Source organism: Onychostoma macrolepis, chromosome 25, assembly GCF_012432095.1.
Source record: "Onychostoma macrolepis isolate SWU-2019 chromosome 25, ASM1243209v1, whole genome shotgun sequence".
NCBI classification, from domain to species: domain Eukaryota; kingdom Metazoa; phylum Chordata; class Actinopteri; order Cypriniformes; family Cyprinidae; genus Onychostoma; species Onychostoma macrolepis.
The window spans coordinates 24,956,738-24,976,661 of record NC_081179.1 but is presented as its reverse complement, the minus strand read 5'-3'; the positions used below and the strand labels follow the sequence as shown (position 1 = coordinate 24,976,661).

Below are 19,924 nucleotides of genomic sequence, written 5' to 3'. Positions count from 1 at the left end.
CAGGCACCGTCTGACTGGCGTCCAATGGCGCTGCTGGTTTTACAGGTCAGAGCGACTGTTTGTCCGTTCTGAACATGTTTCTCTGTTGGAGTCTGAATTACAGTCACCTGTCCTGCAGAATCTGAAGAACAATTAAAACACATGAAATTGAAAATTGGAAAATTGGAAAAAGTTTTAAAATGATTTTTAACAGCTTGAGCTAATGGTCTTACCTTGAAAATACATCCCTAAAATCAAAATCAAGATGATGAATGTCATTGTAGTCACTGTGTCTGTTATAATGATAAACAGTGTCAGTCATGAAGTGTTAAACTCGCAGCACTATAAACACTCTCAGAGCACTGAAGCATGTGCTGACGATGCAAAGTGACTCTCGCTATTTAAATAATTTACCTGAAGTCTGTAGATCACTCTCAAATACTCTTAAAAGACAATTAGCAATATAAACCAACAAATTTATTATCCCACAATGTTTCATCTTCAGTCTTTACTGAGACACTGAAGATAACTCAATGTGTTGTCATGTTAAAATTTAAAACTAAATTAAACACAGATTTAAGAGGGACGGCATCAAAATCATCACAAAAAGTGGTGTAAATTTTAATTCTATGACTCTAAGAAAATAAGAGGGAGATGTTTAAATTGATGAGTTTCTTGACATCAACAGATCTCCACTACTGGACCAAACACTTAATAAATGATCATAAAAACAGCTTGACTCAGTATGGCTAAAACGGCAGTCTATATTCTTCAATCCAGTTAACGTCTTTCTGTCACTGCTTGACATTTAGATCCCAATTTAGATTCCACAATTTTAAACATTCCTGAAATTTCAGCAGTCTTAAAATTATGTTTTGCTGTATATTACTCTCAATTCTTAATTATTGTATGTACAGGGTTGGGAAGGTTACTTGTAAAATGTATTTCACTACAGATTACGAATAATAAGTAATCTGTAATGTATTTCATTAGATTACGCAAGTTTTGGAAGTTAAGCTAAATACATTAAAATACTTTGGAGTACTAATAAGGTACAGTATGTGACACAAAGGGTCCTCAAGAGAAAAATGACATAGGATTTGGTTTTCCTCTGCGTATTATTTTTAACAACATCAGATTTCTGCAATATTTCTTGAAATGTCCACATATTCACTGATGCTCAAGAAAGAGCTGGAGTGTGTAAACTTTTTAAATTGCATGAACAGGGTAAATTGTACTTACATTGTCTTCTGGGAAACATGTACATATAGCTTCTGAAGGGCAGAATATGATCTTTAAACTAAATAAGAACAAAATCACACATCAACCTGATCAAAAGTTTGCACCCCCTTCTCTTAATGCATCGTGTTTCCTTTTTGAGCTCCAGTAAACATTTTTACCTTTTGTAATATGAGTCCCTCAATAGTCCTTATTGTGAAAAGATGGATCTCAAAATCATACAGTCATTGTCAGACAGGAGTCGGATATGCTGAAAAACATGAGAATTTTTATTTTATTTTATGTTAAAATAAAATAAAAACATGGCGAAAAATTTTACATAATTAAAAGATCATCAATATTTGTGATTTTATTTCATGACAGTGATTAAAATTAAAGTTTATATTATTTAGCTAAATAATATTATCAGAGGTTTCATACTGTAAGCTTTGTATTACTCTATTATTATTTTTGTCATGTTACTATTTTTATTGGTCATTTGGGTATTAATGCTGTATAGTCGATCGTGTTTGGTTGTCGCTATGACAACGGATACACGTGACCGGAAGAAAACTGTGAGAGGGAGTGGAAAAGTTTTTTTTTTTTTTTTGACTGAACTGGTGTGAGGCACAGGGCGCTGGCGCGTTTGAGACAAAGATAACGCTAGAAAGAGTGAGTAACGCCGATGAAACTGAACGGGGAGTTCAGATAAGGATCGCGGACTCGGAGTGTTGAACGAGCGACTGAGTGAGTGAGAAACGAAGCGGGAGACCCGTCTGACGGAGCGGGTGAAAAGGAGCGGACACGTGATCGAAGGTAGCCGAGATAGCTAGTCACAGTGATCGTATGCTGGCGGACCTGTTGGTGAATCGTGTTGCACGTGAGCATCCGGACCGAAGTATTTCCACGCTCTCAATGTGTTGCAAGTTTTTGTTGTTTGTTCAGCGCACTCAATGTTTTGCAAGACCAACACAGGCCTGCAACGTGTTTTTTCCTTCGTTCAAAGCAGTACCGTGAGTGAACTAAAACGTGTGTGCATGTGTATGTGTGAGTGGGCCCACCACGGCCTTTGCTAGAACTCGTTTCAGGACACGTGACGGTTGTTCTTTGTTCATTGTAAAGTTCTCGGTGTATTCTCAATTGTGAGGAAAAAGATAAGAGGGATCTTTTAGATCCGTTATTCTGATTTTATAAGTGTATTGTAACTATTGCAGTTTCTAGCTAAATTTAAAAGAAGAGATCATTTACGTATTTGGGGAATTTTCTGGTTATTTATTTTGTATATTGGTTGATATTTTGTTTGGGGAAAGCTTTTATATTCTGTTAAATAAACCAGGGCATTATCCTATTTTTTGCTAAACTGAAAACTATCTCTGGGTCTCATTATTTTAAATATTTTATTGTCAAAAGGTTTTATAAGTAATTTATTAGAAACTTATTAGGTGCACCTTACTGGTATCCACCTGAACTACACCGAACCCAAGCACCCACCATTCTCACGTAAGTAACAAACAGAGTGGTTGTACGGGTGCTACACGAGGATCTCATGAACAACTATCACAAAACATGAAACCAGTTGTGGATCATTCAGGTAACAACAGACAGTTAAGATTCAAGGGCATTTAAAAGTTTGAATGGAGCCATTTGATCCTCTTATTTTGTTAAAACTGTTCAAGTGTTGAATATTTTGCAAGGGATATGAAACTTATGAGCAGAACTGTGGCTTGGGATGCTTTCACAAAGTTTCAGAGAAAATCACCCGTTGTCACGGGTTTGTGGTTTTGGTAAACGTAAAATAAAAGACTCAAGAACGAAATACTTATAAACACAATTTCCCATTTAATAACATTAAACGAGACAAAGATCAGGGAAAACTGAGGACTTATAAACGGAAGGGAACAAAAGAGCAAACAACATAATTATCTTTCATTATCCTCACCTGATTTGTATTAACAAACGAGAACAGGAACTAAACACAGTGGCGGTTCTACATTGAATTACTCCCCGGGCGAGACCCCCTCTGAGCTCTATATTTCTCAATTGCACAAATCCTTCAACATGAAAAACACAATTCTGCACAAAACAGTATAAGTTATCAGAACTTAAATAAATATACTCTATATACATAATAAACACTGTTTATTTGGCACTCGACAATCAACAGATTTCCCCCAGCACTGTCACTCACGACCAGAAGTCAAGACTAAACCACAAAGTGAAAATAGCAGTATTCTTTAGTGATATGTTATTTACACAGTGCAGATAGCTTTAGATTCTATTTATTCTATGTTAAAATAAAATAAAAACATGGCGAAAAACATTATTAGAGAAAAACACTACTTATTGCAAAAATAGTGGTAATTATCCGCACTTCTGCATTGTAATACAGTATAAAATAGTATGCAATAACTTATTGAGTGTAATTTTTTAATTTTATTTCTAATTATTAAATGGATGCCACCTTATTGGGACAAAAGCCCTCTCTACACCTACCCTAACCCTACCCGATACTTTGTTCAACTTTTTGATTGTTTCCTTCATTTTTATTAAAAAATAAATGCTTTTCTGATGTGATTTGAAATTTAAAAAGCGAGAAAAAAAGTTCGCCAAAAGGCAGATTCGAACCCCGGTCGATCGTGTCAAAAGAAGTGTATTGCAAACTTTACCATCTGCACCACTGAATCTGACAACTAGTAACCGTCTTTTGCATATTTGACTATCCCAATCATACATTTGTGGGTGGAGTTAATGTAAATAGCCTCTGCCAGCAACATAGCTATTTGCACTTAAATAGACGCTCCTTTTTTTTTATTTATTTTTTTTTATATTCCCAACAATTAAACAGTTGCCCACATAAAAAACAAAAAAACAGGGGGTGCTAGAGCACCCTCCGCACCCCCACTTCCCGCGCCCCTGGGTGTGACTGACTTTAGCCCACTTGTCCCACTAATTTGGGAGAGGTGAACTGTCCCCGCGCCGCACCCTCCCTTTCCACTTCTCACACAGCTTCTGTGCTCGGTACCTTCTCAACAAGCAGGGCGCCAATTTGCCAATTCCCGCACAGTTATATGATGGATAATATGATAGATAATAGAAAACCGCTTAGCGGCGCAGATGATTTTTTTCCAAGTGCTTGTGCCGCCCCCACGTGTCATGAAAAATGCCACCCAGGCGGCTGCCCGTTCGCCCATGCCTAAAACCGCCACTGACTAAACACGTGACACCAGTTGCTGTTTACGATAATAATTGCCCATTACAGTTTAGATTATAATGTGACTAATTTAATTTAAACTTTAATTCAAATTAATCAAAGCAATCACTTAATATAAAATACTTTCCGGAGGTAGCTGTGATTTGATTACCACCCATTTAAAATGTAACTGTAATGAAATACATTCACTCATATTTTATATTTTAAATATGTAAGTTACATGTATTCTCTTACACCCCAACCCTGTGAATGTATTCAAAGTGATATGTTGAAGACAATCAATCATCAGCTGCTTGTCTAAATGCTCATGTCTGCTGATGGTGAGATAAATGTTCATTCACATGCTAGTGATGCCCCCTTTCTGCGTGTATAGAGAATAAACCACTCAACATTGTTCTAGAAATACGTGATTCATTTACTAAATGTATTAAATACTAAAGTATTTATTAAATGTATTGTTCTTTTATTTAATTGGGGATATATGTTTGTTAAATACTATGAATGTATCATTTTTTTGCTTGTTAATTAGTTTCAGAACCACACATTTAGGCTTTACCCAACTTTCATTCAGTAAATGCATTCACATGCAGTGCATTGACATACTGTGCAATACTAGGCTTCCTAGTTCAGTCCTTCAGAGTCTTGTAGGCTAGAGTCCTCCTCAGCATATAAACGCTAGAATAAGACGGTCTAGTAAGTGTGCGCGTGGCTACGTCACATATGTTCCCGCCCTCACCGTCACGGCACGAAAATACTACTAAAACTTAGTTTTGGAAAAATACTTTGTATTACAAATCTTTATATTATTTGGCTTTCTATTAATGCAATACGATGAATCACAGCTGTCTACAGTCTCCCCGTGGCTTAAGTTATTGGCAGTTTAGCGTTTATTGAGTAATTTACACCAAAACAAAAAATAACATCTATGCTTTCATGTCCGAAAACATTCTTTTTGTCTAACATTTCATAATAAATTCAGACAAGCTCATTAATGACTCGTTTTTCGTCAGTTTATTTTCATGAAATGGAATTGGTACAAAGGATTGTGGGTGATTGAAGGTCACAAAGGATATCCCATGCATCCTTCAAATACAGCTGAATGAAGGACACGAAACGAAGGCTGCCTTCCAAGGATCCTCCCGATAGAGATGGCCTTCAGCCTCGTTTGATGACGTGGCAGCGGAGATATGCAGCCTTCCGTTTGAGAAGCACCTGTGTCTCTCACAGCTGTTACTGAACCACTCTGACTGATCTTTCTCCGCACAAACATCAGCAGCTTTCAGTGAATTATTTATTGTTGCAAAGCTTTAAATAATGAACTACATTCATCCATTTTTGTGTGTGAAAATTATATGAAAGAAACTAGCCAGATAATAAATTACTGTCAAGACTTGATCATAAGTCAATGACACCAAAATATAATAAAGACCAGGGAAATCTTGGAGAACTGTTACTTTGTGGCAAACTTTGTGTTTTGTACGAACAACTCTACTATAGTTCAAAATCAAATCTATTAACATTTACTGACACATCGATTGAGACGTAATTAAAGTGCATTAAGTACAAAATTAGTTGTTCCAATTTAGCAGATTTTAAGTATAATAGTTTAGTATGTTAAAAGTACAGTTTCAGTGTATACCTTATATTTGTAGTATACTTAGTATGAAATAAATGTATTTCAAATACATTTTAGTATATTTATTTTCACTAGGGGAATTTTCAATGTGAAAATCTATGAAGTGATATGTGATTATATTACATTTGCTTGGTATATCTTACGAATACACTTTTAAATATTTGATACTCTGTGTCCTTGTGTTGTTTGTGATCCTCTCATCAGCAGCTGCAGTATCTCTCAGCTGTATCAGTGCAGTCACTGTGACTCTGACTGACGGAGGTTTTTGTACGACTCTTTATCACTGTGTGAACACATATTTACTGTTGATATAGTGTAAACTCTGACAGTAATAATCTCCTGTATCTTCAGTCTGGACTCCACTGATGGTGAGAGTGAAATCTTTTCCAGTACTTGCTGTTCCACTGCCACTGAATCTAGATGGAGTTCCTGACTGGAGGCTGTTTATGTAATATATGAGGAGTTTAGGAGCTTCTCCAGGTTTCTGCTGATACCAGTCTAAGTGACTGCCATATATTCCTACATCTATATGACACTCTATTGTAGCTGTTTGACCGAGCTGGACAGTTTTAACTTCAGGTTGAGTCAGAGTGACTCCTCTGGAGGCTGAAGAAGATAAAATAAAATCAATTGGTGTCCAAAACTACATCACATATTTTTACAAGAACAGCAACACCAGTGTCAAATTGTTTATATCTTACCTTCAATAAAAGCTGCAATGGTCCAGATGAAGATGATGATGTTGTTCATTGTAGTTGTTTTGTCTTGTGTGATGATGAAGATTGTGTTGTGTTCTGCTCTCAGTCATGAAGTGTTAAACTCACAGCACTATAAACACTCTCAGAGCACTGAAGCATGTGCTGACGATGCAAAGAAGGGGCAGGATTTACAGAGTTGAAACGTTATCCGATTAAAACAAACTTGCTCAGTTAGTGTGGTTCATTTTAAGTGTGAAAGCTGCCATCCAAACCTTGCTGCACATCAAACAAGCAGACAGAGACCCACCTTTTCAGGACGTGCTGTCACAAGATGTGATCCTAAACAGGACAAAATGTTAAAGCATACCTGTCTCTTGTTATCATAGGAACTTTTGCCCATTACAGTTCAGTACTGGCGTCTCCTTGCAGAAGATATCTGTGTGCAAGAGTGTTTCGACTCCTTTACCCATTTCCTGAGCATTTATTAGTTATAAACTTGTAAAAGTACTACCATATGAACACACAATGAGCACATTTAGCCCAGCACGTTTTTGATATTCACTGATTATAAATAAGGTTGTAAAGTATGTCTTTCTCATTACCATTTTTTTATTATTATTCAGATTAGACCAGTCTACATTTTGTAACCAAATGATGTTTTATTAACAAAGTTCAGGAGGAGCACATTCAGATACACTGTAAAACCCAACAAGTTATGCCGAGTTCACACTGCACGATTTTCAAACTCGTCGGATCGCTGTTGTTTTCACACTGCGTGACTATCTGGGGTAGCATTCAGTCGCTGCTGTGTTCACATTGCACGATGGATCGGCGACAGGGGCTTTCACATTGCACGATTTCACAATAGGAAGAATCGCCGACAACTCTGTCTGATCCGCAAACTACGTTTCACAACAAAACACACGCGAGAAGTGATAAGGAAATAACGCGAGAACCTGTGTGCATCAGCCCGTTGTTCTCGGCGAGACTGGAAGTATTAAAAATATAGCCCGCAAATTGTCCGTGCGCTGACTTCCAACTACAAAAACAAAAACAGATTATGCAGGAGGGAGATGCAGGGATTGTGTTCTGCAAAGAGGGGTAAATAATAATTTTGCAGTAACTGTTATGCTGATGTTGCGGCTGTCGTGTCGACGATTCTCTCAGATCGCGTCTTTGATAATTCACACTGCGCGATTGTCACCGCGTGAACGAGCTCCGATTTGCCTCCGATGTCGGGCATTTGTCGGCGATTTATCAAAACCTGTCGGCGAGTGAAAAAACGGCCTAAAATCGTGCAGTGTGAACTCGGCATTAGGGTAACTCAAACCGTTTGAGTAAACCAATTCCCCTTGGCTTAAACCATGTAAGTTTTAAAACTTGCAGTTAAGTAATTAAGTGATTAATTAAGTGCTGATTGAGCATTAGTGATGAACACCTGCTGTTAACAAACAGAATCACTGAAGAAAAGAGAAACACAAGAACAACAACTGACTTCAGCCATAAGCTTAGATGAAATCAACTGAAATAAAATACATGAAATCTCTCAAAATCTGATTAAACAACCCCACAAACAGCATCACCAGCTCCACTTATTAATAACCAGACTGACTTTATTTCTGTCAGACATCTACAGAAGATCTTATTGAGAATTAACTAAGGTTTAGATGTTGATTTATTGTTTCATTAGAAGTAACCATGTTAGAGATCAGTGTCTGCTTTAGTTGGGCTCTTGACCCTTGACTTATGTGTTAGCTTTTTTTTTTTTCCTGATTGTTGTAATCATGTGTTTCTTGAACATATTTGTTACAACTGAAAATTCGGAGGAAGTGATCAATAGTTGGTTGTTATATATTTATAATAACGGTCATCTGTTAGTGAACTGATCTCACTGAGAGTGAACATAGACTCATTGTGTGTCTAGTCTCTGATTAAATGGATGTTTATAGTAAGTGATTACAGTAAAAGTGATTCTAAGAGCCACTGGTTCTGTGACAGTCAGTTAATAGAAAGGACTTTCTAAACAGTTTGTCCACAAAAAGTTTTAATCTATGGTAGCAGTTAGACTCACACAGACATCAAGAACCCGCTTGTGGACAAACTGTTTAGAAAGTTTTTTCTATTAACTGTTCAGTGCAACATTCAATTAATTAGAGACTAGACACACAATGAGCCTACGTTCACTCGCAATGAGATCAGCTCACTTACAGATTGTCATTTTGAGTTGTAACGAATATGTTCGAAGAACACATGATTACAACAGTAATCATTAAAACAAATCTGAAACTTCTCAAAGCAGTTTTTTTTTTCAGAGGTGAGACACAGGTATACCTCACATTTGGTGCATTTCATCCCAACAACATCCTTACAGCCAGGATACATGCATCTACCTTTTTGAGACACCATGGTAGGCCAGTGGCTCACTGATGTAATGTTACCTGTATTCATATCTAATCAAAAGTAAAATTGCCATTTAAATTTGATTTAATCCATTATACACATGCCATTATCATACAACTAATCAACATTATATCACTAGCATTAATGATGTTATTGTTACAGTTTAACAGATTGCAGCTGACCTTGCTAGCTAGCTAAACTATTGCAATAATATCATTCCACTATTGCACAGAGTTGCCGCTTGGCAACACATACATTTGATTGATTTACCAAAACTAATTTCATAAAAAAATTTGAGTAGTGATTATGTCATTATAACTTATCTGAGGTGATCTTTATGATTTTTTGTGCATGTGACACGGGCTGGTCCTTGTTTTTACTGACGTTTTAGTTTGATTTCAGTAACTACTGACAAGAGACAGCAGTCTATCAGAAATCGCTCCACAGAAAAAAAATGCATGTCACGTGACTTAACCAAAGCACATCATTGGCTAAACCAAGGTCTTCTCTTTCCAACAAAAAAAACTAGAATGTTCTCTTAAAGACACAGTGGCAAGGAAATGAACACAAAGTGTATGTTGCCTAATGGCAACACCATGCGGTAGAGGGTTTAATTACGTAACTGCAAATTTTAAAATTTACATGGTTTAAGCCAAGGGAATTGGTTTACTCAAATGGTTTGAGTTACCCTAACTTGTTGGGTTTTACAGTGTGGAAGCTAGAGATTACTGTTTATAAAGTTTTAAATATGGATATTTTTCTTACAAGTACACATTAATTTGCTTCAGGAGTCCTTTATTCTCCCCACAGAGCTGTGTTGGACACTTTTTTGATGAAAATACATGCAATACATAGCAACATGACACAAATGCCTAGTAACCAGTGCTAATTTTCACAACAAATTTTGATTTAGTTTTAGTCATAGACTTTTGACTAAAATGGTATTTAGTTTTAGTCATATTTTAGTCATCTGAATTGTTTTAGTTTTAGTTGAGTAACCCCGGTTTCACAGACAAGGCTTAAGACTAGTCCCAGACTAAAATGTAATTCTGAGCTGTTTTAACTGAAATAATCTTGCACTGACTGATCTTAAAACATATCAGTGCCTTTGTTTTGTCTCAAGATGCACACCAGTAATGTTTTTTCTAAGGCATGTTAATAAAAATTACTTAAATGTCCTAACTAAACTATGGTCTAATCCTGGTTTAGGCTAAACCCTGTCTGTGAAACCGGGCCTAAATCTCATAAGATTTTAGTTGACTAAATCTACAGTAAATCTAAAATCTAATAGGTTTAGTTACAGTGTAATGCATGTATTAAGCACTTCTCTAAAATTTCCAAAATCATTATCATGAAAGACACTGATTTAACTGCGGTGACACACAACATGCCTTTATGTTAAAATTAAATAAAACCACGTCTCATGAAGAATAAGAACAAGGTCTTATTTTCAATGAAATACCAATGGTTATTTAGGCTAATTATGCATCCTTTATAATAACTTGTTTACCATATTCTTCATTCTTTCAAGCAGACATTTATTTCTATAAATAAATTTAGATTAATCTTTAGGGCTACTAAAGTGATTCAGTCAAGAGCAGTAAGTGATTTTTGTCTTTCTTTTGTTGCTTGATTGTCTTTCTTTTTGTTGTCTTGCGCTCAGAAAACTGGACCGAATTGAGTTCTCTCTTGCGTCGTCAAATTTATCCATATGTCTGCTCTTCTCTTACTCCCACCTGTTGACATTGTTTTAATGTTTTATGAGATGTGCAGCAAGTGTACTGTATGTTAGCTAATGTCCTGCCGGTTCATACGCATCTAACCTCCTAACCACGCAGCAGATTCGTTCTGAATGAATCTCTTCCCAAATCATCCCTCCCTAACATTTTCGTCTAGTTTTTATTCATTGACAAAAATGTCAATAGATTTCCATCATAGTTTTTGTCATTCAAAATGAGTTTTCGTGCGTTATCGTCTGTGAAAAAAAATGTTGTTGACGAAAATTATGACAAAAACTATTCATCAACAAAATTAACACTGCTTGGAACATGCTAAAATATGAAAACATTTACAATTTTCAGTTTTCTCAGAAACATAACTGTATGAGCAAACATGAGATAAAAAGAAGCAAACACATCATTTTACCTTCCATATCTAATGCAGTTGGATGTTGTCTAATTTCATTTAAGGGGCAAAGGGGTCTAAAGTAGTCTGAACTTTTACTATGTCTGATTTTGTTTGACAGTAAAATCTTCCAATGTAAAGATGTTATACATTCAGACAAGCTTTTGTCAAGCCAACATTACCTTTTTTGGCTACACTTTATTTTAAAGTGTCCTTGTTACAGTGTAATTATACATTTAAGTACTGAGTAATATTAATTAACTACATGCACTTACTATGTGGTTAGGGTTCGGCTTGTCCAATTTAGATTCCACAATCTGAAACATTACTGCAACTTCAGCAGTATTAATATTATGCTTTGCTGTATCTATGACTATGTACTGCACTCAGTCCTTTATTTGTGCATGTATGAACGTAATCTAAAGTGATATGTTGAAGATAATTGATCATCAGCTATTTGCCAAATGCTGGTGTCTGCTGATGGTCAAATAAGCATTCATTCACATTCTAGTGGCGCCCCCTTCTGTATGTACAGAGAATAAACCACTCAAAATCGTTCCAGAAATACTTTATTAATTTACAATACTAATGTATTGTTATTTTATTTAACGTGGGTTTAATTTCTTTAAAAAAAAATAAATAAATAAAAACTATGAATGTGAACCACACATGTATGTCTAACTTACATTTAGTAAACTTACTGAAAGTACTTTGGAAAGATGCTGGTGATTCTCTTTACCGGGCTGATAATAGACTTGATATTAAAGAGCATCTGCTCGCAGCATAGATTCATACACAATCTTAATGTTTGACTGTTTGGCAGTACTCTAATGTGATTTCCAGACCTAAATGTTTAGATTTTGAGGTGTTTATTAAGGGTTTGATGGATTTAGGATCATTGTCAAAGAAAGTGTTCATGCACAGCAAAAAATCCAGAGTGAAATTAACTCTCCTGGGAGTACATGTGAGACCACACTCAAGAGTGTGAAAAGTGTTAAAATAAGAGTGTTAAATTAACACTGACGCGGAGTTAAAGTTAATGAGATAATTAAGTGATTAATTGGAGTGATGATTGACCATTATTGAAGACATTTGATATTAACGAGCAGAATCACCAAAGATGAAAATCACAAAAGTCAAAGATGAAAGTCACCATTATTGTGGTCAGTGTTTGCTTTAGTTGGGCTTTGGGTTTTGATTCACATTTTGTTTTCTTTTTTGTTGAAATGGTCAGGATTCACTTACTGAACCATGAAAACATCTGCAAATGGAGGTAATTATGAAACTCTTTTGCGTAGTCAAATTATGAACCTCAAACACTGAAAGTGATCTTTATTGGTTCTCTGTGTGTTGACTCTGTGTAGTTTGACTGTATCATGAAGCTCATGTGAGGACGCTGAACATCTGCTGATGGAGCTGCTCTATTCTGAGAGGAACAGAATCACTCAGATATGAGTTTGACTGTTTGACTCTTTATTCTCTGAAATGAGTCAGTTGAGTCGGACTAATGAAGAGATGAGGTTTGTTCACACTGAGACTCTCAGCAGTCATACTGACCTCCTGAATGTTTGAATCAACTGTTTACTGCTTAACAGGGAGAGTAAAAAAAAATTAAATTTAAAATAAGCATTATTTTTTGTTTCAAGATGAAAAAGCAGAGACTTGTAGTGTTTAATGTTCAATTTGCCACAAAAAAAATGTTTGTGATCCTCTCATCAGCAGCTGCAGTATCTCTCAGCTGTATCAGTGCAGTCACTGTGACTCTGACTGACGGAGGTTTTTGTACGACTCTTTATCACTGTGTGAACACATATTTACTGTTGATGTAATGGTAACTCTGACAGTAATAATCTCCTGTATCTTCAGGCTGGACTCCACTGATGGTGAGAGTGAAATCTCTTCCAGTATCTGCTGTTCCACTGCCACTGAATCTAGATGGAGTTCCTGACTGGAGGGTGTTTATCTGATATATGAGGAGCTTAGGAGCTTCTCCAGGTTTCTGCTGATACCAGTACATGTGACTGTAGCGTATCCCGATGTCAATATTACACTCTATTGTAGCTGTTTGACCCTGTTGCACAGTTTTAACTTCAGGTTGAGTCAAAGTGACTCCTCTGGATTCTGAAGAAAAGAAAATGAAGTCAGTTAGTGTTTAAAACTACATCATATACTTCTACAAGAACACCAACACCAGCGTCAAATTGTTCATATCTTACCTTCAATAAGTGCTGCAATGGTCCAGATGAGGATGAGGATGTTGTTCATTGTAGTTGTTTTGTCTTGTGTGATGATGAAGATTGTGTTGTGTTCTGCTCTCAGTGTTAAAGTGTTAAACTCACAGCACTATAAACACTCTCAGAGCACTGAAGCATGTGCTGACGATGCAAAGAAGGGGCAGGATTTACAGAGTTGAAACGTTATCCGATTAAAACAAACTTGCTCAGTTAGTGTGGTTCATTTTAAGTGTGCAAGCTGCCATCCAAACCTTGCTGCACATCAAACAAGCAGACAGAGACCCACCTTTTCAGGACGTGCTGTCACAAGATGTGATCCTAAACAGGACAAAATGTTAAAGCATACCTGGCTCTTGTTATCATAGGAACTTTTGCCCATTACAGTTCAGTACTGGCGTCTCCTTGCAGAAGATATCTGTGTGCAAGAGTGTTTCGACTCCTTTACCCATTTCCTGAGCATTTATTAGTTATAAACTTGTAAAAGTACTACCATATGAACACACAATGAGCACATTTAGCCCAGCACGTTTTTGATATTCACTGATTATAAATAAGGTTGTAAAGTATGTCTTTCTCATTACCATTTTTTTATTATTATTCAGATTAGACCAGTCTACATTTTGTAACCAAATGATGTTTTATTAACAAAGTTCAGGAGGAGCACATTCAGATACACTGTAAAACCCAACAAGTTATGCCGAGTTCACACTGCACGATTTTCAAACTCGTCGGATCGCTGTTGTTTTCACACTGCGTGACTATCTGGGGTAGCATTCAGTCGCTGCTGTGTTCACATTGCACGATGGATCGGCGACAGGGGCTTTCACATTGCACGATTTCACAATAGGAAGAATCGCCGACAACTCTGTCTGATCCGCAAACTACGTTTCACAACAAAACACACGCGAGAAGTGATAAGGAAATAACGCGAGAACCTGTGTGCATCAGCCCGTTGTTCTCGAGCGAGACTGGAAGTATTAAAAAAATATAGCCCGCAAATTGTCCGTGCGCTGACTTCCAACTACAAAAACAAAAACAGATTATGCAGGAGGGAGATGCAGGGATTGTGTTCTGCAAAGAGGGGTAAATAATAATTTTGCAGTAACTGTTATGCTGATGTTGCGGCTGTCGTGTCGACGATTCTCTCAGATCGCGTCTTTGATAATTCACACTGCGCGATTGTCACTCGCGTGAACGAGCTCCGATTTGCCTCCGATGTCGGGCATTTGTCGGCGATTTATCAAAACCTGTCGGCGAGTGAAAAAACGGCCTAAAATCGTGCAGTGTGAACTCGGCATTAGGGTAACTCAAACCGTTTGAGTAAACCAATTCCCCTTGGCTTAAACCATGTAAGTTTTAAAACTTGCAGTTAAGTAATTAAGTGATTAATTAAGTGCTGATTGAGCATTAGTGATGAACACCTGCTGTTAACAAACAGAATCACTGAAGAAAAGAGAAACACAAGAACAACAACTGACTTCAGCCATAAGCTTAGATGAAATCAACTGAAATAAAATACATGAAATCTCTCAAAATCTGATTAAACAACCCCACAAACAGCATCACCAGCTCCACTTATTAAGAACCAGACTGACTTTCTGTCAGACATCTACAGAAGATCTTATTGAGAATTAACTAAGGTTTAGATGTTGATTTATTGTTTCATTAGAAGCGTCTTTGATAATTCACACTGCGCGATTGTCACTCGCGTGAACGAGCTCCGATTTGCCTCCGATGTCGGGCATTTGTCGGCGATTTATCAAAACCTGTCGGCGGTGAAAAAGCGGCCTAAAATCGTGCAGTGTGAACTCGGCATTAGGGTAACTCAAACCGTTTGAGTAAACCAATTCCCTTGGCTTAAACCATGTAAGTTTTAAAACTTGCAGTTAAGTAATTAAGTGATTAATTAAGTGCTGATTGAGCATTAGTGATGAACACCTGCTGTTAACAAACAGAATCACTGAAGAAACACAAGAACAACAACTGACTTCAGCCATAAGCTTAGATGAAATCAACTGAAATAAAATACATGAAATCTCTCAAAATCTGATTAAACAACCCCACAAACAGCATCACCAGCTCCACTTATTAATAACCAGACTGACTTTATTTCTGTCAGACATCTACAGAAGATCTTATTGAGAATTAACTAAGGTTTAGATGTTGATTTATTGTTTCATTAGAAGTAACCATGTTAGAGATCAGTGTCTGCTTTAGTTGGGCTCTTGACCCTTGACTTATGTGTTAGCTTTTTTTTTTTTTTTTCCTGATTGTTGTAATCATGTGTTTCTTGAACATATTTGTTACAACTGAAAAGTCCGGAGGAAGTGATCAATAGTTGGTTGTTATATATTTATAATAACGGTCATCTGTTAGTGAACTGATCTCACTGAGAGTGAACATAGACTCATTGTGTGTCTAGTCTCTGATTAAATGGATGTTTATAGTAAGTGATTACAGTAAAAGTGATTCTAAGAGCCACTGGTTCTGTGACAGTCAGTTAATAGAAAGGACTTTCTAAACAGTTTGTCCACAAAAAGTTTTAATCTATGGTAGCAGTTAGACTCACACAGACATCAAGAATCAGCTTGTGGACAAACTGTTTAGAAAGTTTTTTCTATTAACTGTTCAGTGCAACATTCAACTAATTAGAGACTAGACACACAATGAGCCTACGTTCACTGCAATGAGATCAGCTCACTTACAGATTGTCATTTTGAGTTGTAACGAATATGTTCGAAGAACACATGATTACAACAGTAATCATTAAAACAAATCTGAAACTTCTCAAAGCAGTTTTTTTTTTCAGAGGTGAGACACAGGTATACCTCACATTTGGTGCATTTCATCCCAACAACATCCTTACAGCCAGGATACATGCATCTACCTTTTTGAGACACCATGGTAGGCCAGTGGCTCACTGATGTAATGTTACCTGTATTCATATCTAATCAAAAGTAAAATTGCCATTTAAATTTGATTTAATCCATTATACACATGCCATTATCATACAACTAATCAACATTATATCACTAGCATTAATGATGTTATTGTTACAGTTTAACAGATTGCAGCTGACCTTGCTAGCTAGCTAAACTATTGCAATAATATCATTCCACTATTGCACAGAGTTGCCGCTTGGCAACACATACATTTGATTGATTTACCAAAAACTAATTTCATAAAAAAAAATTTGAGTAGTGATTATGTCATTATAACTTATCTGAGGTGATCTTTATGATTTTTTTGTGCATGTGACACGGGCTGGTCCTTGTTTTTTACTGACGTTTTAGTTTGATTTCAGTAACTACTGACAAGAGACAGCAGTCTATCAGAAATCGCTCCACAGAAAAAAAAATGCATGTCACGTGACTTAACCAAAGCACATCATTGGCTAAACCAAGGTCTTCTCTTTCCAACAAAAAAAACTAGAATGTTCTCTTAAAGACACAGTGGCAAGGAAATGAACACAAAGTGTATGTTGCCTAATGGCAACACCATGCGGTAGAGGGTTTAATTACGTAACTGCAAATTTTAAAATTTACATGGTTTAAGCCAAGGGGAATTGGTTTACTCAAATGGTTTGAGTTACCCTAACTTGTTGGGTTTTACAGTGTGGAAGCTAGAGATTACTGTTTATAAAGTTTTAAATATGGATATTTTTCTTACAAGTACACATTAATTTGCTTCAGGAGTCCTTTATTCTCCCCACAGAGCTGTGTTGGACACTTTTTTGATGAAAATACATGCAATACATAGCAACATGACACAAATGCCTAGTAACCAGTGCTAATTTTCACAACAAATTTTGATTTAGTTTTAGTCATAGACTTTTGACTAAAATGGTATTTAGTTTTAGTCATATTTTAGTCATCTGAATTGTTTTTAGTTTTAGTTGAGTAACCCCCGGTTTCACAGACAAGGCTTAAGACTAGTCCCAGACTAAAATGTAATTCTGAGCTGTTTTAACTGAAATAATCTTGCACTGACTGATCTTAAAACATATCAGTGCCTTTGTTTTGTCTCAAGATGCACACCAGTAATGTTTTTTCTAAGGCATGTTAATAAAAATTACTTAAATGTCCTAACTAAACTATGGTCTAATCCTGGTTTAGGCTAAACCCTGTCTGTGAAACCGGGCCTAAATCTCATAAGATTTTAGTTGACTAAATCTACAGTAAATCTAAAATCTAATAGGTTTAGTTACAGTGTAATGCATGTATTAAGCACTTCTCTAAAATTTCCAAAATCATTATCATGAAAGACACTGATTTAACTGCGGTGACACACAACATGCCTTTATGTTAAAATTAAATAAAACCACGTCTCATGAAGAATAAGAACAAGGTCTTATTTTCAATGAAATACCAATGGTTATTTAGGCTAATTATGCATCCTTTATAATAACTTGTTTACCATATTCTTCATTCTTTCAAGCAGACATTTATTTCTATAAATAAATTTAGATTAATCTTTAGGGCTACTAAAGTGATTCAGTCAAGAGCAGTAAGTGATTTTTGTCTTTCTTTTGTTGCTTGATTGTCTTTCTTTTTGTTGTCTTGCGCTCAGAAAACTGGACCGAATTGAGTTCTCTCTTGCGTCGTCAAATTTATCCATATGTCTGCTCTTCTCTTACTCCCACCTGTTGACATTGTTTTAATGTTTTATGAGATGTGCAGCAAGTGTACTGTATGTTAGCTAATGTCCTGCCGGTTCATACGCATCTAACCTCCTAACCACGCAGCAGATTCGTTCTGAATGAATCTCTTCCCAAATCATCCCTCCCTAACATTTTCGTCTAGTTTTTATTCATTGACAAAAATGTCAATAGATTTCCATCATAGTTTTTGTCATTCAAAATGAGTTTTCGTGCGTTATCGTCTGTGAAAAAAAATGTTGTTGACGAAAATTATGACAAAAACTATTCGTCAACAAAATTAACACTGCTAGGAACATGCTAAAATATGAAAACATTTACAATTTTCAGTTTTCTCAGAAACATGACTGTATGAGCAAACATGAGATAAAAAGAAGCAAACACATCATCTTACCTTCCATATCTAATGCAGTTGGATGTTGTCTAATTTCATTTAAGGGGCAAAGAGGTCTAAAGTAGTCTGAACTTTTACTATGTCTGATTTTGTTTGACAGTAAAATCTTCCAATATAAAGATGTTATACATTCAGACAAGCTTTTGTCAAGCCAACATTACCTTTTTGGCTACACTTTATTTTAAGGTGTCCTTGTTACAGTGTAATTATACATTTAAGTACTGAGTAATATTAATTAACTACATGCACTTACTATGTGGTTAGGGTTTGGCTTGTCCAATTTAAATTCCACAATTTGAAACATTACTGCAACTTCAGCAGTATTAATATTATGCTTTGCTGTATCTATGACTACGTACTGCACTCAGTCCTTTATTTGTGCATGTATGAACGTAATCTAAAGTGATATGTTGAAGATAATTGATCATCAGCTATTTGCCAAATGCTTATGTCTGCTGATGGTCAAATATCAGAAATCGGTCAGAAATCTTGGTGTAATCTTTGATGACCAGCTGACCTTCAAAGATCACATTGCAAAGACTGCTCGATCTTGCAGGTTTGCACTACACAACATCAGAAAGATCAGGCCCTTTCTGACGGAGCATGCTGCACAACTTCTTGTCCAGGCCCTTGTCATTTCTAGGCTGGACTACTGCAATGCTCTTCTGGCTGGACTTCCATCAAACACAGTCAAACCTCTAGAAATGATTCAGAATGCGGCGGCACGACTGGTCTTCAAGCAACCCAAAAGAGCCCATGTTACACCTCTCTTTATCTCATTGCATTGGCTACCAATCGCAGCTCGCATCAAGTTCAAGACACTGATGCTTGCTCATAGAACAACCACAGGCTCAGCACCCACCTACATGCACTCACTATTAAGAATCTACATCCCTCCAGAAATCTGAGATCTGCTAGTGAGCGCCTCGTGGTACCATCACAAAGAGGCTCAAAATCACTCTCCAGAACATTCTCGTTCACCATTTCTGGCTGGTTGAATGATCTTCCCACCCATATTCGGAGTACTGGATCCCTGTCAATCTTCAAGCAACAGCTGAAAACTCATCTCTTTCGACACTACTTGACTTCAACCTACACATAAAAAAAAAAAAAAAAAAAAATCTTTCTCCTTACTTATTCCTTCCCTTGCTAGCTTGTACTTATTTAAACAATGCCTGAGACTTGGTGTTACAAGCACTTCCTTTGTCGAATTGCCTCTTCAAGATGAATCGCTTCATGTGTTCCCCAAATTGTAAGTCGCTTTGGATAAAAGCGTCTGCAAAATGACTAAATGTAAATGTAAATGTAAATGTAAATAAGCATTCATTCACATTCTAGTGGCGCCCCCTTCTGTATGTACAGAGAATAAACCA

At 36.5% G+C, this 19,924-nt stretch overlaps 1 long non-coding RNA gene and 2 gene segments (V, D, J or C); 2 read left to right on the top strand and 1 right to left on the bottom strand.

Moving 5' to 3' along the window:
- LOC131534753 (Ig kappa chain V-III region MOPC 63-like) overlaps positions 1-19,924 on the top strand; it is a 274,184-nt gene that overhangs the window by 114,931 nt on the left and 139,329 nt on the right.
- LOC131534784 (uncharacterized) lies at positions 1,789-13,267 on the top strand. Its single transcript, XR_009269430.1, has 3 exons — positions 1,789-2,210; positions 12,631-12,786; positions 13,133-13,267. It is a non-coding gene; the product is annotated as an uncharacterized LOC131534784 (long non-coding RNA).
- Positions 6,325-6,836, bottom strand: LOC131534773 (immunoglobulin kappa variable 1-9-like). The segment is given in 2 exon segments: positions 6,325-6,650; positions 6,746-6,836. Coding segments are annotated over 2 exon segments (375 nt in total).